Source organism: Sapajus apella, unplaced genomic scaffold (assembly GCF_009761245.1).
Source record: "Sapajus apella isolate SASKATOON/1434 unplaced genomic scaffold, GSC_monkey_1.0 scaffold62, whole genome shotgun sequence".
In the NCBI taxonomy this organism is placed as follows: Eukaryota; Metazoa; Chordata; class Mammalia; order Primates; family Cebidae; genus Sapajus; species Sapajus apella.
In genome coordinates this window covers 9,584,917-9,611,134 of record NW_022437002.1, presented here as the reverse complement: position 1 = coordinate 9,611,134, position 26,218 = coordinate 9,584,917, and the positions used below count along the sequence as shown (strand labels likewise).

General features: G+C 53.2%; 1 protein-coding gene across 2 annotated transcripts; it reads left to right on the top strand.

Moving 5' to 3' along the window:
* RSPO1 (R-spondin 1) lies at positions 1-25,653 on the top strand. Of its 2 annotated transcripts, XM_032246992.1 has the most exons (6): positions 1-325; positions 4,891-5,272; positions 19,388-19,579; positions 22,686-22,835; positions 23,124-23,312; positions 24,094-25,653. In XM_032246992.1, exons 2-6 carry the CDS (start codon positions 5,179-5,181, stop codon positions 24,258-24,260), a joined length of 792 nt encoding a protein of 263 aa, XP_032102883.1. In that variant the 5' UTR covers positions 1-325; positions 4,891-5,178; the 3' UTR covers positions 24,261-25,653. The 2 variants fall into 2 exon arrangements, with proteins under 2 accessions (XP_032102883.1, XP_032102884.1); XM_032246993.1 differs by lacking the exon at positions 23,124-23,312.
* The last annotated feature ends 565 nt before the right edge of the window (positions 25,654-26,218 follow it).

Sequence of the window (26,218 nt, the reverse complement as noted above, 5' to 3'; positions counted from 1 at the left end):
CCCTCTCCGGGCTGGGAGCTCCGGCCGAGCGGAGGCACGACGGAGAGCACCAGCGCAGGGCGAAGAGCCGGGAGCGGCGGGCCAGAGTAGGGCATTCACTCGGGTGCTGCAGAGAACCGGGGCCGCTCCGAGCCGCCCCTGAGGACCGATGAGCCGGGTGGGGCGCTGGCCCCGAGGGCGTGAGCCGTCCGCAGATTGAGCAACTTGGGAACGGGCGGGCGGAGCGCAGGCGAGCCGAGCGCCCAAGACAGTCCCGCAGCTGGCGGGTGAACGGACCGCGCCCTCGCCCCTCCCCGGCCGGCCCCCCGCGACTGGCAGCACCACGGTGAGTCCCCTCGTAGCTGCCCCGTCCTCCTCCCCAGCGCCCCCTTTCCCGGGAGCTGCGGTGCGGCGGGCCCTCCCGTCGGGGCTGGTTCGGGCTGGGTGCTGGGGGTAGACAGCAAGAGAAAGGGGGAGACAGCACTGATCGCTCTCCGGTCGGTGATCAGGAGACGGCACCTCCTGCACCCCCTCCTGCAAGTCTACTGCGCCCGTCGGCCCTCCATCCGGCGGGCAGCACCCTCCCCTCGAACTCTCCTCCATCCCGCAGCTCCGGGTGAGCGTCCTCATTCGCAGTCCTGAATTTGCCAAGTCCACCAGCCCCGTTCACATCCCGCCTCCAATCCAGAAGTTCTCAATCCCTGGTCTCATTGACTCGGATTTCCCCAAGTCCCACGGTCTCTGGTGACCCCCACCCCGGTCCGCAGCCTGGGCCTGGGTTCGACGTGGCAGGCGGCATGCGAGATGGCCCCCGGTGCGCAGCCAAGTGACTCGGCTCCCTGGCCCTCGGGGTCTGGCGCTCTGGAACCGATGGTATCGAATAGCTGGGGAGAGGTGGGGGTCTGTTCGCCCGGGGCTCCCAGCAGTACGGGTACGGACTTGGGGCAAGGGTGCTTGGGGTGCAGGAGTTTTCTTGTGAAACTGGCCTCTCGGACGTGGACAGCTCTCTTGGCTCTTGAGGGATAGCCAGAGGGGCCTCAGGTCCGCATCTCCCTCGGCACCTGTTGGGGCCTCTGCGGGATAGTCGGGGAGGGAAAAAGAATGTGCGCGCTTGCGGGGGGGTAATGGAGGGGTGAAGAAACCTTCCTCCTCTGCCCTTGGTTTTGGGGGCGGGGGCGCTGCCCCAGCACCTGGCTTGGTTCCGATCGACAGGCTAATCCGGACAGGTCGGACAGACACTTACTTGGTCCCACCCCCCACCCGCAATTCTTCTGCCCCCGCCTGCCAGCCTGCTGGGCCGCCAGAACTCCCCAGCCTGTAGTTGGCCCGGGCCGGGGGATGGCTAATGAGAAATTATCTGGATAGTTTACATTTTGGGGTCTGTGTCTGGCCCCTGACGGAGTACTGCTTTATTCTGACAGTGTTGCAGGCAAGAAGGTGAAAGTGTTTCCAGCCCCCTCCTGGGACTTTCTGCCCTGAGATCCATCTCCAGCTGTGTCCCCTCCCCAGCCCCTGCCCTTCCCTCCTAGACGCCTGTGGCCTCTCGCTTTGGTCTCCCGTCCCAGCTCTGCCTCTGCCCCCAGCCTCTTCCCCACTTTGCAGGTCCACTCCCCAACTGGGCTTGGCCCCACAATCCGCAGCTCCCTGAGGGTTGCCCCGCCCTCCCCACACCCAGTCCTGGGTAGCAAACCTGAGGACTGGTCACTAACTAGGTCTGTAAGCCCTGAGACCCTTAATCACTCAGGGCCAGGTCTCTCTCCCTGTAAAATGGAAGTACTTCTACCTTCCTCCTTCCATTGTGACATGGCAGGTGGTGGAAGGCATCTAACAAGTGTGAATCCCTCACCCCCACAGTGGCAGAGCGCAATGCCCTTTCTTATCCACACCAATACCTGAGGCACTGCCAGCAGTTCCCATTCTATCTGTGTAGAGCAAGCCTCAAAAAATAAACTGCCAGTGCCGTATCACCCAAAGCCCAAAGGAAATCAGAGGACTCAGAGAAATGAGGCAGGCTGCTTAAAAGGGAGTCGTCAGCTCCTACCTGCCCTCTCAGCCCTCGTCCACGCTGTCCGTGTCTGCAAGTGTGTGTGCATGTGTGTGCGCATGCGGGGTCAGGGACTAGCTACGGGAATGAGGCAGGGATCTGTGGCCCTCTGGGACTTGGTGCTGCAGGGTTCCTAGTTCAAGACCTGTACAGCATTTCAAATCAGATTTCTTGTAAGATCCTGGATTTTCCACTCCTCTTTTGAAAAATCAGAAGACCTGGCAACAATCAGCCAGAGCTGAACAGCATATGCTCCCTTTAGATGGGGCGTTTGCCCTCCGGTTTACCCCCTCCACATCCAGCTTCAATTGTATATGTCATTTGTACCCCCTGGTATTGAGGAACTCTTAGCCTCTTTACAGGATTCATTCTATATGTTCCTTTTCAAGAAGTGCTTGCAACTCTTCCCATCCCAGGGGTGAGGGAGGCCAGTGTCACTTGCTTCAGTGAAATTCACATCTGGATCCTTCTTACGATTTCCCAGCTGAGATTGTGGTTCCCTGGTAATTCAGGTGGGAGTGGGCCAGAAGATCACCACTGGCAAGGACTGGGTGAGTGTGGCAGAGGTCAAGAAAACTAGGACCTGGGAGGATTGAGGAGGAATTTAGAGGGAGAGGAGAGGGAGGGAGCCAACGTTTGCTGAGCACTCACCCTGAATTGCCAGACACCATGACAGGTGGGCATAAGGAATGCAGAGATGCATAGTGGACCTTTTGTGCCCCGAAGAACCCCAGGATATTAATTACACAGAGTCCAATGTCTTGCAGACCTAGGGTTAACACCAAGTTTGTCTAATGCAGTGTTTGTCAACTGTAAGGACCCATGGAACAGATCTGCCAGGGATTCTCAGACCTCAGTTTGAGAAATGCTGCAATTAAAGGCAAATCCTATCACTCTGAGTGATCGCTTTGGTGTCGAGGCAATCAACCATAAAGATAAATGCAAATATGGAAATTGCATAACAGTGCTCAGTATTAAGGTTAGTATCCAGATGATACAGAACATGTTCATATTGCTTTTTGAATGATCATTAGCACATAGACTCAAAATGAAGCTTTGGTCGTAACAAATACAGCAAATATTATTGAGTCAACACTATGTACCCAGCACCATTCTAAGCAGTTTTATATATTAGCTCAGTTAAGTCATAAACAACAATAACCTTCTTGCAGATAAGAAAACAGGCTCAGACCAGCTAAACAAGGTAACACAGCTAATAAGTAGCAGAGCCAATATTCAAAGCCAGGCGGTCTGGCCCTGAAGTTTATGCCCGTGACTATCATGCTATACAGGCCAGCCTCTGAGACCACACACTTGGGCCTGAAGACCCCAGTTTGATAAACTCAACTGGACATCTATAATTTGTAGGTGATAGAAGTGTGTAGTGGGGGCTGGGGAGGATAGAAAGGCTTTGGTAAGTCAGGCAGGGAGTACTGGAGGGGCGTGCAGGAGTTGGCAGCTGACGGGCATTTGGGGGTGGCTGGGGGCATCTCCGCTGGCTCCAGCCACAGCACCAGGTGGGATCTATCAGCCTCGTGTAAACACTTCTCACAGGCAGCTTAACCACTTGAGTGTGTCTGGCCTTCAAAGCCAGCGGGAGAGGCCAAGGAGGGAGGTACTGAACTCCCTTAGGGGATAATGATTTATCTCCCGTGCAGGTGGGCTCTGCTGGGGCCTCCCTGAGAGTCGAGGGGGTGGGCTGGCACTGAAGAGCCTAGGGGGAAAGGGGTTGGGAGGGGGGGGTGGGAGGGGCACCTCCATTCCGGCACCTCAGATTTCTCATTCCTGAGCCTGAATTGTGACTCTTGGTTAGCCTGTGACATAGTCATGCTTGTCCCCATTTGATAGATGTGAAACTGAGGCTCAGCGAGGCTCCATGACTTGTTCAAAGGCATCTAACCAGTGGAGGGGAAGGTGACGGCCCCCTGGCATCCACAGAGCCTTTGTGCTACAGACCTGCAGGCTCTGTGGTGGTGTGGGTGTGTACGGGGGAGTGTGGGGTGTACGTGGGTGGGTAGCTGCTGTGAAAGAACACTGGGGCGTCGGAGCATGAGCGTGTGACCCTGTGAGGGGAAGCAGGGTTTTCATTCTCACTCCCAGGTTGGGCTCAGATGTCCAACTTCCCAGACACATCTGATCAGGGGAGGGACCGGCTCCCCTGCCCCCATCACCCCAGCCGGCCAGCGGGTCCAGAGACCTGGCTCTCGCTGGGCTGGGGGATTATCCCCATTCTCTGTGTCTCTGGCCAGGGCGGGCATTGCTGCCTCTTTTATCCTCTCACAAAGGCCAGGCCCGCCGGGCCTGCTGTGTCAGAGTTTCTGTGGCCGGGGGAACCTTACTTCCTTTTCTCCCGCCAAGCCCAGAGGGCCACCATGCAGAGCCTGCCAGCTTGCTGGGGGCCACTGCTCTAGCTCCAGGACAGGTGAAAGGCACGTGGGTGGCTCAGCCCTGGGAAGAGAAGGCTGAGGGGTCACTCATGGAAAGACAGAGAGAGCTCCTCTTCGAGAGACAGGCCATTACTGCAGCATGAGATCTGTAGGGTAGACTTAAAGAAGGACTTCCAGTTAGAGCTGGACAATGGCAGGCAGGGGACCAGCTGACTCCCATTACTGAGAAATCATCAGTGACCCACAAGTTTGGTTTGAACGTCCACCATATTCTGGCTACACAGGTTGCCAGCTCCAGTCCCAGTTTACGGAATTCTGCAAGATAGGAAAAGCACTGGGCTTCTTCTAGAAGGGTGCTAGGTGGGTAACTCGTAACGTCCAAACATTTTGAGCTCCCACAGTCTTCTGGGTAGGGTAGGAGGCATAGGTGGGAGGGCCCCGGTACTGTAGAATTAACCCTTCTCTCTCCTTCCCGCACAGGTTGGTTTTTGGAGTAGACCCTGCTGACGTGACACAGAGATCTCCCATGTGACACTCCGAGGTGCCTTTGAGGAAGTCTCTCTTTGAGGACCTCCCTTTGAGCTGATGGAGAACTGGGCTCCCCACACCCTCTCTATCCCCAGCTGAGATTATGGTGGATTTGGGCTACGGCCCAGGCCTGGGCCTCCTGCTGCTGACCCAGCCCCGGAGGTGTTAGCAAGAGCCGTGTGCTGTCCACCCTCCCCGAGACCACCCCTCCAACCAGGGGCCTGGAGCCGTCGCGTGACTATGCGGCTTGGGCTGTGTGTGGTGGCCCTGGTTCTGAGCTGGACGCACCTCACCATCGGCAGCCGGGGGATCAAGGGGAAGAGGCAGAGGCGGAGTGAGTAACGGAGTAGGGTGGGCCACAGCCAGCCTTGGGAGTGGGAGGGGGCCACCTGGGAACTAGGGGTCTTCAGGAGTTTTATTCCATCATGACCCCTGCAGATTTCTACTCTGTCCATTACAGCTTTGTAGATTACTCAGTAGATGATCCTGTTTGTGGATTATTCATTTGGTGGATTAATTTGCTGAGATTACCCACTCTGTAGATGACTCACTTTGTCTGTTTTCCCCTTTGTAGACTCTGCTTTCTAGATTAACCCCTCTCTTGTGAGGATCCAGTTTGTGGATTACGCCTTTGAGGATTACGCGCTTTGACATAACACCATCTTTGTGTGGTATCCATGGAGATGCTTCCCCAAACCCCCTGCCCTGGGGCTCTTTTTTTTGGCTAACGTGCAGCCCTCAACCCTTTTGGGTTAGGAGCTCTGCACAGCTTAGCACTGGGCAACAGGCGTTCCCCTGCCCAGATCATGGGGCAGGAGCCGTGGAGTAGGGAGGGTGGGGAGACTGTCCACTGCTGTGGCTTTTAAACCATGCCCAGTGGGACTCAGGGAGCTACAGTGATGTCGAAGGGGAGACAAGCAGGCAGGGGTCTGGCCTCTCCACCCTTCAAACCAGAGCAGCCTCAGGTTCCCCTGCTTTTGGTAATAAGCGTCCACGTAAGATGTCATTGGAAGAGAAGGTTCTCATAGCTTAAAAACAAAACCAAAATCCTATCGTTGTACAGATGCTAAGAAAGGGGGAAAAAACCATCCCAAGGAGATACAGTTGATGTTGGAACCCAGGTCTCCTAATGCCTGTGGGCCCAGTCTTCTTGAAAGCCGAGTTTGACAGAGGTCAAGGGCAATCTGTCCCCAGCCCCTTGATGGGCAGTCTTCAGATTCGGCTTAATATCTCCAGTGATGGGGCCCCAGTGCTGTGGGGGTGGCCACCATGTGTGAGGGGCCCACACAAAGGAGAGGGTGGGGGATCCAGAGTTCTGAGTCCTCATCTGTCTTTCGACAACCCCCACGAGAAGATGCCACACCCACAGGCAGGAGGTCTTCCTGAAGTCTAGCCCAGCTCCCTCTTGCTTCATGTTTCCCTGCAGACGGAGGCCCCCCAGTGAAGGCTGAAAGGCAGTGGGGTTTTGCTGGGGCTCCACGGGAGCAGCCAAGGCCAGGACTCAGCCCAGGGAGTGAGGCTCAGAGAATTGGTGAAGCTGAAAATCCCTGGCTTAACAAACAATTAGAGACGGTTAGGTTTAATCAGCAGCAAGGCCTTGATTTTCCTCCCTTCTCATCTGTTGTGGCCAGTATTTTGGACTCCATGGGCCAGAAGCGGTTTAGCGGTTTATAATCAGTCTCCTGTATTTCCGAAACGAGAGAGACAGAGAGAGAATGGGAAGAACCATTCACGCTCCTGCGACATGGTCATGTTCCTATGACCCTCACGCATGCAGAGCCTCACACCCGCCTACACCAGACCTAAGTTCAAGCCTGTTGTATTAAAAAAGAAAAGGAAGTGGCCAGGTGCAGTGGCTCATGCCTGTAATCCCAGTACTTTGGGAGGCCGAGGCGGGCGGATCAGGAGGTCAGGAGATCGAGACCATACTGGCCAACATGGTGAAATCCTGTCTCTACTTAAAATTTAAAAAAAATTAGCTGGGCGTGGTGGCGAGTGCCTGTAGACCCAGCTACTCGGGAGGCTGAGGCAGGAGAATTGCTTGAACCCGGGAGACAGAGGTTATAGTGAGCGGAGATCGCGCCAGTGTACTCCAGCCTGGGTGACAGAGCAACACTGTCACAAAAAAAAAAAAAAAAAAAAGAAAAGGAAGTACTACTAGACTTGGCATCAGAAAGGGCCTGGTCCTAGCGATGGTGAGTCTCCTGCAGCAATTTTGACATGCTCGCGTCTCATACGGCCACATCTAACAGCTGTGGAAGCCTGTGAGCCAGTTTTTATTACCAAGGGATGTGAGTCACAGACATCCTAGATGATAAAAGGCAAGAGTGGGGAGAGGTGTGGGGACAGGCTCAGGGATGCAGGGAGGAATGAGGGTTGTGTGTTTGGTAATACTTGTTACGTAATAGCTATAGTCATCGCAAGCAGGAAGCTGAAACGTAACGTATAGGAGGTTAGTAAGGCTTACATGAGGTAATAGGTATATACACATATTATTTTGTTTTGTTTTGTTCTGAGATGGAGTCTCATTCTATCGCCCAGGCTGGAGTGCAGTGGTGGGATCTTGGTTCACTGCAACCTCTGCCTCCTGGGTTCAAGTGATTCTCCTCCCTCAGCCTCCCGAGTAGCTGGGATTATAGGCATGTGCCACCATGCCCGGCTAATTTTTGTATTTTCAGCAGAGACAAAGTTTTGTCCTGTTGGCCAGGCTGGTCTCCAATGCCTGACCTCAGGTGATCCACCCGCCTCAAAAGGTATACATGTTTAACAACCTTTGTAAAACATAAAGTTCTGAGTAGGCTCTGGATGCAAATCATTGTTATCTAAACAATGTGCAGACCATTTTGCCTTAGGGATTCTGGGGGAGTAGGGGAGGGAAGAAGGAAGACCAAGACACCTGCATGTGCCTGCTCAGCCTCTGGACAAGACAAGCATGGAAGGGCACTGGGCGGACCTGGGGGCAGGGGTAATCATGCTGCGTGTGAGCTTCAGGGCTATTGACTCTGGCTGACAGCCCTCGGCTGAAGGTTAGGAGGGCCACCAGAAGCCACTCCATCTAAACCTGATCCTGAGCTATTACATACCAGTTTTGAAGCCAGACATGTCCGACCTCGGAGTCTGAGTGATGGTCTGCCTGCATGGAGCGAGAAAAGTTGAGCAAAGAACTTCTCTCTTTTTTTGTTTTTTTGAGATGGAATTTTGTTCATGTTGCCCAGGCTGGAGTGCAATGGCGTGATCTCTGCTCACCGCAACCTCCGCCTCCTGAGTTTAAGCGATTCTCCTGCCTTAGCCTCCCAAGTAGCTGGGATTACAGGCATGTGCCACCATGCCTGGCTAATTTTTGTATTTTTAGTAGAGACGAGGTTTCACCATGTTGCCCAGGCTGGTCTTGAACCCCTGACCTCCAGTGATCCACCTGCCTTGGCCTCCCAAAGTTCTGGGATTACAGATGTAAGCCACCGAGACCGGCAAGAACTTCTCTTTAGCTGTGAGTCGTGAAGTCCCCTTACAAGGCCTTCTTCTCCGCCTCCATGCCTTGAGGCCCTTGCCCCTCCCTGAACTCCTATCCACTAAGCCCCTTGTCTTCTTGCTCACCCCGATCTGGGGTCTCTGCACCTTTCTGAGTCCTCATTCCCACTCATCCCTTGCATTTAGTACACTCCTTCCTGAGCCCCTTCTCTCTGATTCTTGAGGCCCCCTCCCTCAGTCCTGACCCCAAGAAAGCCTCCATTTCTTTATTGAGCCCTGACTTCCCCAGAAGCCAGGAAGTACCTTTGTGCCCATCCTCCATCCAGAACCTCTACCCTCGCTGCACTGACAGCCTCACAGTCCCTCATCCCTCACTGAATCCCCGTTCCTTCCTTGGGTCATTCCACAAATGTTCATTGAGATCCTGCAAGCTGGCCCTGATCGCAGAGATGAATCTCCAGGAGCCAGCAAGCGAGTGGGGGAAGACAGCATGTCAATCCAGTTTGGGAGTGCTGCAGGGAGAAAACCCGGGGGCATGGAGAGTCCCTGGGAATCGGGAGGAGGCATAGAGTGTTCCCTTAGGGGGTGAGGTGCAACTAGGAGTAGCTGGGGAAATGAATTATCGAGGGGGTTCTGGGGAGTCCTAGGATTTCCACTGGAGAAGCTGTGCTCATATCTATTTGATACACTGGGGATCCTTTCTGCTGGAAAGAAGTGTTTTGCTGCTAAAAAAGCCGCCCGGAGCCCACTGGGATAGAGCAAGGAAGCTGTCTGGGGCTGAGGGGAGGGCTGGGGAGAAGATACTGCAGGGGAGAGGTCGGGTCATTAAGCTCTTCGCATCCTCCAGGCTGAGGAGTTTGGACTTGGCGTGACTCCAGCTCCGGGTGGTGAGGAACCACTGAGGCTTTCACCAGGGAGCCCAGAGCCCAGCTGCCTAGAGGGTGGGGGAGGTGGCTTGGGCGGGAGGCAAATAGTCCAGGTAAGAAGAAGTGAGGATCTAAACTAAGCTCGCAGTTGAGCTAAAGAATCCTACGTACAGCCAGGCGCGGTGGCTCACGCCTGTAATCCCAGCACTTTGGGAGGCCGAGGCGGGCGGATCACCTGAGGTCAGGAGTTTGACACCAGCCTGCCCAACATGGTGAAACCCCATCTCTACTAAAAATACAAAAATTAGCTTGGCCTGGTGGTGTGCACCTGTAATCCCAGCTGCTTGGGAAGCTGATGCAGGAGAATTGCTTGAGCCCTGGAGGTGGAGGTTGCAGTGAGCCAAGATCGTGCCATTGTACTCCAGCTTGGGTGACAAAGAGAGACTCTGTTTCAGAAAAAATCCTGGGTCCTCCCAGTGGGACATGCCCAGATGCCCAGGACTTGCTGAACATGCAGGTCCCAGGAAGCCACAGGAATAGATCCACCTCCTGGGACAGCGTGTGATCTGAGAGGGTCCTGCCCTACCCACTTCCTCGTTTTCCACACTGAGGCCCCGCTCCCTATCCTCCCCCCATCACCAACCGAACTCAGGGCTCTCTTACCGAATCCAGTTCCTCCAAGACTAGATTCCACCCCAGAACCAAGATCATCACTCTCCGGGTCATGGTCAGTTCTCTCCACCCGCCCCTGTCCCTAACGCATTCCACCTGAGTCCTCATCCCTATTCCATCCTGGTCCCACCACTGTAATGAATATTCATTAGGATCCATCCATACACCACCTCTCATCTTAAGCCTCTGTCTCACTCACATACCCTCAACCCTATGCTCTTGTGCAGCCTTATCCTTTACTGGGCTCCCATTCAGAAGTGATGGGCTCTGCCTGCCGAAGCTCTTTCTGGTGACAGAAAAAGACATATTAGCAGATAATAACAATATAAGGTGACGTTCACCATGACAGATTCAAGTACTCGGGGTATGGGAACACAGAAAAATACTCCACTGAGATTTTGCAGGGAGGTGAGATCAGGAAGCCTTCCTGGAGAAGGTGACTTTAGTTCTGAGGCTTGAGGGAGTTGGTCAGGCACAAGAGGAGGCAGAGAGTGTTCCGGGCAGAAGGACCAACCTAAACAAAGGCACACTGGTGGGAGACAGTGTCATGTGTCCAGACAAACAAAAATGGTTTGATATTGCTTAGGGGTGGTGCTGAAGGGTGAGGTGGGTGGGATGGGCCCACAAAAGCTTTTTAGGTCAGGCAAGGAGCTGGGTCTTAATTCTGTAAGTGATGGCAGCCATTGATAGATACTAGGAAGGGGTATAAAACCATCAGATTTTTAGCTTAAGAAAGATTCCTGAGGATGAAGAAATTGGGAACTGGGTGAAGTGAAGCCCCTGGGGGAGAGAGGCTATGGTCCAGGGCCTTCTTCACGGGGTGTGGGGCTGAGCTGCCCCGGAGCAATGCCTCATCACAGCCACAGCAACTTGAAAGGGCTTTGCACAGGATGAAGGAGGCTTGGAGAGGGGGCATTAAGGGCACAGCCCTGGACTGCTGGCTCAGTGAAGTGGGCTGGAGAGCAGGGTGCTTGGGAGCTGAGGGAGGTGGAGGGGGTGGGGAGGGTGGAGCTGGGGGTGCTGAAGAAGCCAGGAAGGAGGGTCCCTCGCCTGCAAGGACCCCTCACCCTCACTGAGTCCACTCAGCCTCCTCAGCCAGGCCTGCAGTCCTGCAAGTCCGCCCCTCTGCACAGCCCCCATAACAGACAGCAGCAGGAGGCAGCTTTCATGCTTTTGTTCCTTCTTTTCTTTTAGAGACAGGGGCTCGATCTCACTATGTTGCCCAGGCTGGTCTCAAACTCCTGGGCTCAAGGTATCCTTCCGCCTCAGCCTCCTGAGTAGTTGGGACTACAGTGTGTGCCACTGTGCCCAGCTAGAGGGGAGCTTTCTAAACTACCAACCTGATGATGCCCTTCCACTGGTTGCTTTCCTCACCAAGAGAATATATAAAGCCCTATGTCCCTTTCTTCTTTTGAGGTGGGGTCTTGCTATGTTGCCCAGGCTGGCCTGCAACTCCTAGGCTCTTGTGATCCTGCCTCAGCCTCCCGAGTGGCTAGAATTACAGGCACGTGCCTCTGTACCCAGCTATTTAAAGCCCGATTTTCCATGTCGTGGTCTATCCAGGACACGCAGTACCTCAGAGCCTTTGCACTGGCTGTTCCTCCTGTGCGGGACACCCTCCTCCTCTGGGCTTCTGGGTCAGGGAGTGCCCTCTGCCTCTCTGTATCCAGATGTGTGACCAGCCCTGCCTCCCTCGTCCTGGGTGGGCTTTTGTGGCTATACCTCCACGTTTCAGCTCTTAACAGTCCTGAGCACCTGTGGGGTGTGCAGTAAACATCTGTGGAATGAACGAGCCTTGGCTTTCCCCTTCTAAATCATTATGCATTACCCCAAATATGTACCATCTTCCTTGGATCCTTCCTTCAAGGCCACATTCCCATTATGGAGCCTCCTCTTCTATCCCCCCATCCCCTCACTGCCTCTCCGAACTGAGAACACCCTGTGCTTCCTGTCCCCTTGATAAACATCCCTTTCCTTGTTGAACTGACCCCTGCCTATCACTGAGCCCCCATTCCTCTTGTGAGCCCCCAAACCCTCTCTGACCCCCTTGTCCCTGCAGCCCCTGGTTCCTCCTGCTAACCAAGGCCAGTCTCACCGTCTGAGCCTGTGTCGTGACACTGCCATGTCCTCGTGTCCTTGGGTCTCCACTCCATCAATGTCCCCTGCCTCTGAGTCTTGTAATCACATTCCCCACCCGCAGCCATGCTCTCCCCTTCTCCATCTGTGATCTCTGATTTTCTGTTTCCCTCCTGGCGTTATCTCCACTCCTTCCCTTCCACTGACTCTGAAGCCCACAGTGGTTTGGCTCTCATCTCCACCTCTCCACCAAAACCGCCCTTTTTAAGGTCATCCAGTCGATGACCACTGAGAGTCAAGTCTTATAGATTTGCTTCAGAACTCACTGGCCTTGCTTCCTCCCAGCCCTGGTCCCTGAAGAGCTTTCCTCTTTCCACCTGACTCCTGACACCTCTGTCTCTCAGACTCCCCGCAGCTCTCCAAAGATCATTCTCCATGTCTTTCTCGAACCCCTCTTCCTCTGCCTAGCTGTTGAATGCAGGTGTTGCCCAAGGCACCATCCAGGCTCTTCTGCTCCCACAGATCTAACTATCACCTTCTTTTTTTGAGTGAGGATCTTGCTGTGTCACCCAGGCTAGAGTGCAGTGGCTCAGTCATAGCTCACTGCAGCCTTGAAATCCTGGATTCAATCAATCGTCCAGCCTCAGCATCTCAGGATTACAGGCATGAGCCCCCATGCTAGCCAACAGCCACTTCTTAAAAGAAGGGGCTCGGCTGGGCGCAGTGGCTCATGCCTGTTATTCCAGCACTTTGGGAGGCTGAGGAGGGTGGATCACGAGGTCAGGAGTCGGAGACCAGCCTGACCAAGATAGTGAAATCCTGTCTCTACTAAAAATCCCAAAATTAGCCAGGCGTGGTGGCAGGCACCTCCCAGCTACTCGGGAGACTAAGGCAGAAGAATCACCTGAACCCGGGAGGCGGAGGTTGCAGTGAGCTGAGATTGTGCCACTGCACTCCAGTCTAGGCAACAGAGCAAGACTCCACCTCAAAAAAAAAAAAAATTTCCTCTCTCTACTTCCTGACCTTCCTTTCACTGCTCAACCACTGCCTCCTGCTGACCACCCCAACACCCCACTGACACTGTACTTACCAGGGTGCCCCCACCCAATTGGGCTCACCTGACATCTCAGAAGCAGTGGCGTGTTGATGCCTCCGTCTTCTGAGTGTACTCTTCTCTCGGCTCTCATGATGCAATATACTTCTTAGGGTCCCCTGCCTTTCTGTTGTCTCCTTCTCTGCCTCTTCGTGGACCTAAGACTTCTCCGTCCTTCTCTTCAATGTCCGGTTCCTCTTCTCACTCTAGACCCACTGTTCTTGCCATCTCATGGACTGGCATGCCTTTGAGGACTCTTTGATGTTAAGAACTCCACTTCTTTTTAGCCAAGCATAGCGGTATGTGACTGTAGTCCTAGCTACTAGGGAGGCTGAAGCAGGAGGATCCCTTGAGCCCAGGAGTTTGAGGCTGCAGTGAGCTACGATTGTGACACTGCAATTCAGCCTGGGCAACAGTGAGACCTCATCTCAAAAAAAAGGAAAGAAAAAATAAAAGAAAGAACTCCACGTCTGAATCTCCAGCCAAAATAGTTCTCTTGAGTTCCAGCCCCACGTGTTCAATTGCCTAATAGACATCATTCCCTGGATGCTCCACAGGAACCACAAACACAACATGTCTAATACTTAGCTACTCATCATTTTCCCAAACCCCTGCCACCTCCTGTGGTCCCTCTCCCAGGGAAGGGCTGTTACAGGAGCCCAGCATCTCGAGGTCACCTTGTGCTTGCCCCTCACCCCCTCTTGTTGAATGTGTCACCCCGTCTCGTTGACCCTGCTGCCCAGCCATCTCACGTGTCTACTCCCTCCCCTCTCCTTGGCTCAGCCCAGTTCTACTGGCTTGGAGTTCTAGCCTGGGAGTCTTCCTGTCTCCACTCTTGCCCTCGGACAATCCATTCTCTATGGAGTGACCTTTCTAAAATGGAATCCTGACCATGTCTCTTGTTGTAAACTTCCCACCAGATTCCTTATGACCTTCGGGATAGGGTGTGAACGCCTCCATCCGGGCTCAAGACCCTTCCTCATCCAGCCCCTGCTTCCCTTTCCAGCTTCCTGCCTATCACTCACTCCACACCCCTGCCATGCCGACCTGATTCCAGATTCCCTTCCCCAGGTGTGCCATACTTCCTCTGCTGTGCCATTGACAGAGCTGAAGAAAAATGCACAAGGGAAATGGTTGCTGGTGGAACGGGAGGTGGGCAGCGGATCTGAAAGGGTGCCTTTTGCAAACGTGTTCTTAACACAGGGGATAATGAAGGCATGAATGAGTATGGCAGCCTAGCTTGAGAGGGCTGCAAATGGGACACCGGGATCATGGCCGTTACTGAAACTAAGGCGAAAACCTAGAGGGTGCATTCATTTCAACAATGAATTAAATAAAAACAGTGAGTCGTAGACAATTTAATATATTTGAGGTGGAAGGGGTGCCTAAAATCCGTAATGACTCATGAATTTGTAACACAGCTGAATAAAGGCCCAGAGTAGAAAAATAATCCCAAGGGCTCCCTCATAACTCCAATGCTGCATTTGGAGTATTTTTATCCATACAATAATTATACCAACAAGAACAATCATGATTTTTATTTTTATTTTATTATTATTATTTTGAGACAGAGTCTCACTCATCACCTAGGCTGAAGTGCAGAAGCAATCTTGGCTCACTGCAACCTCTGCCTCCCAGGTTCAAACGATTCTCATGCCTCAGCCTCCTAAGTAGCTGGGATTACAGGTGTGTGCCATTACGCCTGGCTAATTTTTGTATTTTTACTAGAGATGGGGTTTCACCATGTTGGCCAGGCTGGTCTTGAACTCCTAGCCTCAGCCTCCCAAAGTGCTGGGATTATAGCCAGTCTATTATTATTTTTTGTAGTAGAGACAGGATCCCCCTGTTGCCCAGGCTGGTCTTTAAACTCCTGGGCTGCAGCGATCTGCCCACCTCAGCCTCCCAAATTGCTGGGCTTACAGGTGTGAGCCACCACACCCTGTCTGTAAATTCCATTTTCTTTTTCTTTTTTTTTTTTTGAGACAGAGTCTTGCTCTGTCGCCAGGCACCAGGCTGGAGTGCAGTGGCACAATCTCAGCTCACTGCAATCTCCGCCTCCTGTGTTCAAGCAATTCTCCTGCCTCAGCCTCCCAAGTAGCTGGGACTACAGGCATGCATCACCATGCCCAGCTAATTATTGTATTTTTTAGTAGAGACGGGGTTTCCCCATGTTGGCCAGGATGGTCGATCTCTTGACCTCGTGATCCACCCGCCTTGGCCTCCCAAAGTGCTGGGATTACAGGCGTGAGCCACTGCACCCGGCATAAATTCTATTTTCAAAAAATATATAGTCTAAACATACTTTCAGTGTCCATGCCACCTCATATTGTCCTACCCTGGTCTCTCTATACTTTTGTCTCCTCTGCCTGAAACACATACTGGCTGAGAAATTTTGTCCAAGTAATTTACCTTTCCATTCCCTCATCTATAAAATTCTGCATAATAGACCGGGTGCGATGGCTCATGCCTGTAATCTCAGCACTTTGGGAGGCCGAAGTGGGTAGACCACCTGAGGTCAGGAGTTCTAGACCAGCCTGATCAACATGGTGAAACCCCGTCTCTACTAAAAATACAAAAATTTAGCTAGGCATGGGGGTGGGTTCCTGTTATCCCAGCTACTCGGGAGGCTGAGGCAGTAAAATCATGTGAACCCGGGTGGGGGAGGTTGCAGTGAGACAAGATTGTACCGCTGCACTCCAGCCTGGGTGACAGAGCGAGACTCCGTCTGGAAAAAGAAAAGTGGATTATAAATTTCTTTGAAATAAGAATAGTACCTACTTCATGGGCTGCTGTAAGGATTAAATGAGTTGATACCTGTCAAGCACTGAGAACGGTGCCTGCCACAGAGTCAGTGCTCAACGTTTAGTGACACTGCCGCCATTGTGGTTACTGCTGTGTTGTTGTGATCAGCTGGTGTTTATTATCACCATCCTTCCTTCGGCTGCTCTCCTTCCTCACTCCTCCGTGTTCTCCTGTTCTGAAGCCAGGAATGATTCCTGGAGCATAGACTCATCCAGCAGTTGTCCAGAGTGGACATCCTCATCTCTCCTTTTTAGGGAAGCACACAAGATTCATTGTTTTGCCCAGGTTCCCAGACTGGGGATCTGGCTCTGGATCCTACGGACTCTGAAGCCTGGGCTCTGGATCCATTACCCTGCGCCATCTCCCACCACCTCTGTTCTGATTTTCCCTAGCTCTCTGCCTCCTGCCTGTATCTGTAGCTCCTCGATGCCTGGCTCTTTTTGTTTTTTTTTTTTTTTTTGAGATGGAGTCTTGCTCTATCGCCCAGGCTGGAATGCAGTGGTGCGATCTCAGCTTACTGCAACTTCTGCTACCCAGGTTCAAGTGATTCTCCAGCCTCAGCCCCCCGAGTAGCTAAGATTACAGGCACCCACCACCACACCCAGCTAATTTTGTGTGTTTTTAGTAGAGATAGGATTTTGCCATGTTGGCCAGGCTGGTCTCGAACTCCTGACCTCAAGTGATCATCCACCTCAGCCTTCCAAAGTGCTGGGATTCTAGGTGTGAGCCATCGCAACCAGCCACTGCCCAGCTCTTGTTGCCCTTCTTGATCAAGTTGAAGTTCCTTAGCGTGATATAAAGACCGGATACCTGACCTTTCACCAGTCCCATCTCCACCCCAAGTAACTACTTTTCCTTCCTCTCCTTCCCTCTCACCTTGCTTCTCTTCCACGGGCTTCTTTTTATGTGTGGTCCCACAGCTCACCCACACCCCAGGCCAAACATCTGGGAACCACCCCAGGCTCCCCCCCATGCCTCTTTCCTCTCTGCCTGTTAGCCGCCATGGCCTGCCTACTGGTTGCATTTCCTAAGCGTCTCTCAAAGCTGCCTTTATCCCCTCTACCCCTGTGGAACATAATTTTAAGACTTTCTCACCTTCTCACCTGGATGATCTAGTCAGCTTCCTCCCAAACAGTCCTTCCATCTCTGGTCTCCACCCTGGCTACTAGAGAAAATTTCCCAACCTGTAAATTGGACCAGGACTTATCCCTGCTTAAAATGTTCTAATGGCTCCCTGATGTCTAAACAGTCTGCGAAGGTCCCAAAACGAGTGTTCTGTGGCCAAAATGCTTGGGAAATGCAGCTCACTCTACCCCTGCTTAGAGAGTCAGTGTGCACAGGAGGGTAATAAAGCTTTTAAGAAGGCCTGCAGTAAAGAAATCTGTTTAGATTTGCTTGACCCATGGGCTCCTGGTCTTACCTGATATAGCAGCCTTTCCCTCATATCCTCCTAGTCACATTTGGGGGAATCAACTTGTAAGGAGTACTTTTTGGGAAATGCCATCTGGCAGGATCAAGTTCAAGTTCCTTAGCATGATATAAAGATAGAAAAGCTTACCTTTCAATGCTCCCCTCCCATTCCCATCTCCACCCCAAGTTATCTGCAATTCCGCCTTTTGCTAGTTTTACACCTCTGTGGTCCTGCTCCCTGAGTGCCCTTAGTTCTGTTTTCTGAAGGATAAATCTGTACAAATTCTTTAAGACTTGGCCCCAGTGACACCTCCTTTGTGGCTTGTTTTCCTCCTCCTTTTTGGGTCCACTATTGCTTGGCCCTGGGGCTCTCAGCATTCACCTGTTTGGGATCTGTCTGCTCCACTGAAAGATCGGTTCCTCTACAGAGTGGCTTATATGCCTCTGTCCCGGGGGTCACGCTGCACAAGGTCCATGGAAGGGGCTCCATGAGGATGAAACGAGTGAGGTCAAAGATCTTGAGACTCGGTATTGGAATGGAAGACCATGAAGCCTCAAAGGATGGTTCTTTTCTTCTTTTTTCTTTCTTTCTTTCCTTCCTTTCCTTCCTTCCTTCCTTCCTTCCTTCCTTCCTTCCTTCCTTCCTTCCTTCCTTCCTTCCTTCCTTCCTTCCTTCTTTCCTTCCTTCCTTCCCTCCTTCCTTTCTTTTCTTTCTTTCTTTCTTTTTTTTTCCTTTCTTTCCTTTCTCTCTCTTTTTTTTCTTTCTTTCTTTTTTGAGATGGATTCTTGCTCTGTCACCCAGGTTGGAGTGGAGTGCAGTGGCACAATCTCAGCTCACTGCAACCTCCGCCTCCTGGGCTCCAAACGATTCTCCTGCCTCAGCCTCCCGAGTAGCTGTGATTACAGGCATGTGCTACCTCACCCGGCTAATTTTTGTATTTTTAGCAGAGATGGAGTTTCGCCATGTTGGCCAGGCCAGTCTCAAACTCCTGGCTTCAAGCAATCTGCCTGCCTCAGCCTCCCAAAATGCTGGGATTACAGGTATGAGTCACTGCGCCTGGCTTCAAAGGATGGGTCTGAGCCAGGTTTTCTCAACGTCCATGCCATTAACATTTTGGACCAAATGATTCTTTGCTGTGCTCCACGCATTGTAGGGTGATTAGCCGCATCCCTGGTCTCTACCCACTTGATGCCAGTAACAACCCCGCCCCCCAGGTGTGATCATCAAAAAGGTTTCTAGGCATTGCCAAATGTCCCCTGGGGAGCAAAATCATCCGTGGTTGAGACCTCTGTTCTAGGCATAGATTATTCCAGTTGTCTTTGAAAAGGGCAGGTGGCCCTTTTCTGTTTTACTCTTTATCCCTCTTGCCTTTAAACTTTCTCAGATTTATTTTTATTTTTATGTCTTGAGACAGAGTCTCGCTCTGTCACCCAGGCTGGAGTGCAGTGCCACAATCTTGGCTCACTGCAACCTCCGCCTCCCAAGCGATTCTCCTGCCTCAGCCCCCTGAGTAGCTGGAATTACAGGTGCCCGCCACCACGCCCGGCTAATTTTAGTATTTTTGGTAGGGACAGGGTTTCACCATGTCGGCCAGTATAGTCTAGATCTTCTGACCTTGTGATCCACCTGCCTCTGCCTCACGAAGTGCTGGGATTACAGGCGTGAGCCATTGTGCCCAGCTCTCAGAGATTTTTAAAACCCTCCTTCCATACCTAAGGCTGAATGTTTTGTGCTCTGGGGAGAATGGATAAGTTCCAGGAAGGGTTCAGCTTGGGTTGCTTCTCTGGGGATGTTGGTGCCAGCCTAAAGGGTGAGTTTGTGCTGTGCCTGGAGCTAGGGAGGCACGGGGGACAGCATTGGTGCTAGCTCTCTGGAGAAAAGCTACTGGGGGGAGTATAAAGCAGCCTTGCAGAGAACTGCCAGCCTGGTCTATGGTTTCTGAGAAGCACATTCCTTCTGTGGAAGGAAACGCTGATCTAGTCACTTCCCACCCTTGTGGGAATCTGGATAGGCGAGGTTCCCTCCCACAGCTGCCTCCTTATGCCTGCTCCACCTTTGCAGTCAGTGCTGAGGGGAGCCAGGCCTGTGCCAAAGGCTGTGAGCTCTGCTCTGAAGTCAACGGCTGCCTCAAGTGCTCGCCCAAGCTGTTCATCCTGCTGGAGAGGAACGACATCCGTCAGGTGGGCGTCTGCTTGCCGTCCTGCCCACCTGGATACTACGACGCCCGCAACCCCGACATGAACAAGTGCATCAGTGAGTGTGGGCAGGGCTGGTGGGGGCGGGCGCTCTGGAAGCTCTGGACTGGGGGAAAGTGCTTCGAACTATTGGTGACGGGCCAGAGGAGCAGAGGGGGCTTGAGGAGAGGAGATGAGGCTCCATTTCAAGTATCCAGCCGCACACTTCCAACTCGGTGTGTAAATAGCAGAACCCCATCTCCCCCCTCCGCACCTGCCCCTACCTCTATTCCCACAGGTTGCACTTCATGTCCCAACCTGTCACCCAAGCCATAGCCCTGAGTGCCAACCTCTCTCACCCCATTCATCAAAGCACCAGAGCCTGCCTGTCATCGCCTTTCGGTCCTCACTACCACTGTCCTCCCCAGGCTCCCTGGCTCCCAGCACCTTGCTCCCGGAACATTGCAATAGCCTGTTCATCCATCTCCCAGCCTTCCTCTGCTTCCCTGAAACCCACCTTCTGCACTGCAGCCAGAAAGAGGCTTCTGAGACACACAAAATACCTCATCACATTCTGAGACACACACCCTACCCCATCACACTCCTGAGACACACACCCCGTTCCATCACATCTGAGACACACACACTTCCCCATCACATTCTGAGACACACACCCTGCCCCATCACAGTCTGAGACACACACCCTATCCCATCACACTCCTGAAACACACACCCTGCCCCATCATATTCTGAGACACACACCCTACCCCATCACATTCTGAGAGACACACCCTACCCCATCACATTCTTTTTTTTTTTTTTTTTTTTTTTTTTTTGAGACGGAGTTTCACTCATGTTACCCGGGCTGGAGTGCAATGGCGCGATCTCGGCTCACCGCAATCTCCGCCTCCTGGGTTCAGGCAATTCTCCTGCCTCAGCCTCCTGAGTAGCTGGGATTACAGGCACACGCCACCATGTCCAGCTTACCCCATCACATTCTGAGACACACACCCTGCCCCATCACATTCTGAGACACACATCCTGCCCCATCACATTCTGAGACACACACCCTGTCCCATCACATTCGGAGACACACACCCTGTCCCATCACATTCGGAGACACACACCCTGTCCCATCACATCATGAGACACGCACCCTACCCATCACACTCCTGAGACACACACCATGTCCCATCACATTCTGAGACACACACCCTACCCCATCGCATTCTGAGACACACACCCTGTCCCATCGCATTCTGAGACACACAGCCTACCCATCACACTCCTGAGACACACACCCTATGCATCACATTCTGAGACACACACCCTACCCCATCACATTCTGAGACATACACCCTGTCCCATTGCATTCTGAGACACACACCCTACCCCATCGCATTCTGATACACACACCCTACCCCATCGCATTCTGAGAAACACACCCTACCCCATCGCATTCTGAGACACACACCCTACCCATCACACTCCTGAGACACCCACACTACCCCATCACACTTCTGAGACACACACCCTACCCCATCACATTCTGAGACACACACCCTACCCATCACACTCCTGAGACACCCACCCTACCCCATCACACTTCTGAGACACATACCTTACCCCATCACACTTCTGTTTAAAAACCACCATTAGCTCCACATGAGCTGCAGGGGATCCACGCCCAGACAGCCTGCTTGTCCACTGTCTCCTCTCCCTGGCCTGCTGGCTCCCTGTTTCCACACCAGCTGCAGTTCCACGTGCTCCAAGGCACATGCTGGCATATCTCCACCCCTTCTATGGAGCTGCACCTGCGATGTGCTGGGGACATGTGTGAGCACACTCGGGGGAGCAGTGCCAATGCCCCCACCACCTGTTCATGCCTTCCCATTTAGAATGCATTTGCAGGTCTCACATCAGTTGAGCCTCACGACAACATTGGGAGGGAGACAGGACCCAAGGGATGGTGCCCTTTTCAGGGCTGACAGCATTGAGGCCTAGAGCGTAAATGACTGGCCCAAGACTAGACTGGATTCTGAGCTCAACTCTGCCACTTCTTCATTGTGTGACCTTGAGCATGTCTCAAGCTCTCAATGCCTCATCTTTAAGAGTTTTTTCCCCCTAGGGTTGTTTCGAGACTCTCCTGTAAAACCTTAGTGTCTGGCACTCAATGAATGGTTGCTGCCATTGTTTTTATTTTTGTTCTTAATTGACTGGCAACCAAACCCAGGAATCAGAGCACTAGGGAGGGAAGGAAGGAGGGAAGGAGAGAGGTGAGGCTGAGACAAGCATGGAGGACATGGGAGTTTCTGAGGACGGCGGTGGGACCCTGGAAGCTGTCCTCTTGGTCCTAGGGTGCTTAGGGTTGGGAGCCCTTGGCTACACCAGCTTCTGGAAAACTGGCAGCGTGGGCTTCAGGTGCCAGAGCCTGGGAGGAAGTCAGCCCCGCCTGCACTCTGGGAAGGAGAGATTGTGAAAGACCCTGCTTGCTTCCAGCCAAGGCCTGCAGGACCCACCCTGCCCCCATTCCCCCAGAGGAGGGAACTGGCAGCAGGGAATCAGGGAGGGACCCAGGAGTCCTACCAAGGTGGTTCCTGGAACTCAGCCTTGCAGAGGGAGAGGAATTTGCCCTGGGATGGCTTCCTCCTCCTCCGCACTGATTCCTTCTGCCCCAGGCAGGAGGAGAACCACAGTTTGGGACATTGTAATGCCCAGCAATGAGGGAAGAGGAGATCACGAAGCCACTCTCTGGGGGTCATTCTGTCCCTCAGTTCAACTCTGTTTAGGGTGGCCCTCTGGACGCTGTGAGATGCTAAAACACTCCTGTCCCACCCCACCAAGCCCAGAGGGTCCCACCCTCCTCCTCTGAAACTGCTCTCTGGAGCGTCACCTTGGGTTCCAGGGATGGAGCCTGGGTTTGAGTTAGAGTTGGCTGATGGCAGCGGGAGTCCCAGCCAGCTCTCAGGAGCAGCCACTCCAGCTGCTTCTTCCCTGGCCGGCCTGCCGCTGCCTTTCCTTTCCCTGTCCTCCCCAGAGTCCTCTGCAGTAACTGCAGTTCTAGGCCAGGGTCGTGCCCACCATGTTGGTGGGTGTGGATGGAAGGGAGGGGGTTGGGGCTGGGGATGAGGGGGAAATGTTCCCTCCAGGCTGGGCCAGAGGCCCCCAATCTGTCTTCTCCTCAGAATGCAAGATCGAGCACTGCGAGGCCTGCTTCAGCCACAACTTCTGCACCAAGTGCAAGGAGGGCTTGTACCTGCACAAGGGCCGCTGCTATCCAGCCTGTCCTGAGGGCTCCTCAGCTGCCAATGGCACCATGGAGTGCAGTAGTCCTGGTAAGCCTGGCAGGTACTGTGGGCAGAGGGTCCAGGGCCCCAGGAGTGGGAGCCAGGTAGGCTTCTGGCCAGAGAGCAGTGGGCTGGGGCACTGTGCAGGGAGAGCTCATCCTACACTCCTTTCTGGGTCTCCAAGGACTTTTCTGCCCTCTGGACTAAAGATACCTGCAGCCTGAGGTCCAGGCAAAAGGCAAGCGGGAGGCGCTCCGCTGGGGTGTTCTGAGCCAGGGATGGAGACCTGATCCCCTCCTCCTTGTTCTTCTCTCTCTTCCCTTCTCTTCCTGCTAGCGCAATGTGAAATGAGCGAGTGGTCCCCCTGGGGGCCCTGCTCCAAGAAGAAGAAGCTCTGTGGTTTCCGGAGGGGCTCCGAGGAGCGGACACGCAGGGTGCTCCAGGCCCCTGGGGGGGACCATTCTGCCTGCTCTGACACCAAGGAGACCCGGAGGTGCACAGTGAGGAGGGTGCCGTGTCCTGAGGGTGAGCTGCAGCCTCCGCCTCCCTGGGGTCAGAGCTCAGGCACCGGCCACGGTGGGTCCCACCACCTCCGTTTGCTGCCCGTTGCTCAGGAGAGGGCTTCAGGGCAAGGCCAGATGGGGCACCCGCAACTCAAGATCTCATGTTGTCCAATCCAGATGTCAAGTCCTGACAGAGAACAGAGCCCCAGAACTCTGCATGGTAGAAGCTGGAAGCTTCTGTGATCAATATCCTTCCAGTTTCCCCATTTCTTCTGAGCTGGTGGATGTTCATACTAGAAGGCCCCTTGGAGGCCAGATTTGTGGGTGGAAAGGGGGCACTAAGACCCAGAGAGGTGTAGTGATTCCACTGAAGCCACACAGCCTGCAGTTGGCAAGGAGGTGGCTGCTGCTCTTGCCTGGCCCCAGAGGTGGCTGGTGGCGGGTAGGGGGTGGGGGCAGTCCTGCCTGTTCTGAGGGTGCACTGAACACCTGGGAAGTGCTCTTCATCCACTGGGATCCAAGGTCTGAGGAACCCATGAGGAAGAGGATGATGTCTTGTGTGCCTTGAGGGCTGGGGGGTGAAAGGGCTCTTGGGATGCCTTCCAGTGCCCATGCCGCAGGGTCCTCTGAAGTGGCTGCTGTCAGAGGAGGTCACGATGACCCAGCTACCTAAGGGCAGTCTCCAGTCTCCTCCCTGCCTCCCCTTCCTGGCTTCCTCACACTCCCCTCCTAGGGCCTGTGGCCATGCCCAGAGCCTCCCCGCACATCCTTTGTTGATTCTTCCTGCTGTTTGCTTGTTGCAGGGCAGAAGAGGAGGAAGGGAGGCCAGGGCCGGCGGGAGAATGCCAACAGGAACCTGGCCAGGAAGGAGGGCAAGGAGGCGGGCACTGGCTCTCGAAGACGCAAGGGGCAGCAACAGCAGCAGCAACAAGGGACGGTGGGGCCACTCACATCTGCAGGGCCCACCTAGGGACATTGTCCAGCCTCCAGGCCCATGCAAAAAGAGTTCAGTGCTGTGTGATTAAAGCTTTCCTGAACTGGAATGTCAGGGGCAAAGCATACACACACTCCATCCATCCATTCACACATAGACGCAAAACACATGCACTCAAACCCCTGTCCACATAGACAACCATACGTACATGCACACGTGTGTGCATGTACACACAGACAGACAGACACACACACACACACACACACACACACACACACACCCCTGAGGCCACCAGAAGACACTTCCATCCCGCAGGCCCAGCAGTACACACTTGGTTTCCAGTGCTCCCCGTGGACATGTCAGAGACAATGCTTCCCACATTGAGACCAAACTGCAGAGGGGAGCCTTCTGGAGAAGCCACTGGGATTGGGCCAGTCGGTGTGGTAGACGGGAGCCAAGCTTGAGGACTGCTGGTGACCCGGGGAGAAGCCTTCTTCCCACCCCAGTCGGCACTCCCAGCTGTGTGACTTTATCGTTGGAGAGTATTGTTACCCTTCCATGATACGTATCAGGGCTAACCTGACTCTGAAAACTGCTTAAAGGTTTATTTCAAATTAAAACCAAAAAATCAACAACAGCAGTAGCCACAGGCACCACATCCCTTTGCAGGTGTGAGGATTGGCAAGGTATGCGTGGGAGCAAGAAGGGACAGGGCATTTCCAGAGACCCCAAATAGCCTGCTGAGTAGGGGGTCATGCAGAGAAGGAAGAAAAGGGGATGCTCTGAGGGCGGTAAACAGGCTCTCTATATCCTTGTTACTCAGAGTGTGGCCCGGGGCAGCAGCGCTGTCACAGGGCAGCTTGCTAGGAATGAGAATCTCAGGTCTCATTCCAGACCTGGTGAGCCAGAGTCCGAACTGTAACAGCATTCCTGATGATTGGCGTGTTATCCAAATGTGAAAAGTGTTGCTGTAATTCCCCTTAAGGATGGGACAAAGGGCCCCGGCCATCTTGCAGCAGGAGGGGTTCTGGTCAGCTATAAAGGAGGACTTACCATCTGGGAGAGGCGGAATCTGTATTCTGAAGGGTTAGTGGCACTGCTGGGGGAAAGGGGTGCCTAGGCTCCCAGTGATGGTTGGGGATAGCCCTGCTCAAAGGGAGGGCAGTGGATGGAATGACTCCTTGTGGCATTCTGAAGTGTGTACCAGGCTCTGGACTAGGTGCTAGGTTTCCAGGGAGAAGCCAAACACAGGCCTTACTCTTGCGGAGCTTGGAGGTTGGTGGGGAAAATTATAGGCATGCACCAAGGAATCGTACAAACTCATATATAGCTACAAAAGGATGCAGCCAAGGGCAGGCGGCCACTGGCATCTAATGTACAGCTAGGAAAGTGCATACAACAGAATAAAAATAAGATACTTCCTCTCAGGGAGGCTTCTCAGAGGACATGATATTTGAGCCAAACTCTGAAAGATGGGTAGAAGGAATTAAAACAAAGACAGGTGCTGCCTATTGGAAATATGTGAGCCACGTATGTTATTCAGACCTTTTGTCTAGGCAGGGTGGCTCATGTCTGTAATCCTAACAATTTGGGAGGCAAAGATGGGAGGATGACTTGAGCCCAGGAGTTTGAGACCAGCCTGGGCTGCATGGTGAGGCCCCCATCTCTAAAACAAACCCAAAAAAATTTTTTTCTGGTAGCCACAGTATAAAAACGAAAAAGACTGATGAGGTTAATTTTAATTACATTTGTTGCTTAACTATATGCATATATATATATATACACATACAAAGCGTTATTTTTATTTTATTTTATTTTATTTTATTTTTTGAGATGGAGTTTCGCTCTTGTTGCCCAGTCTGGAGTGCAGTGGCGTGATCTCAGCTCACTGCAACCTCCGCCTCCCAGGTTCAAGTGATTCTCCTGCCTCAGCCTCCTGAGTAGCTGGGATTACAGGTATGTGCCACCATGCCTGGCTAATTTTGTATTTTTAG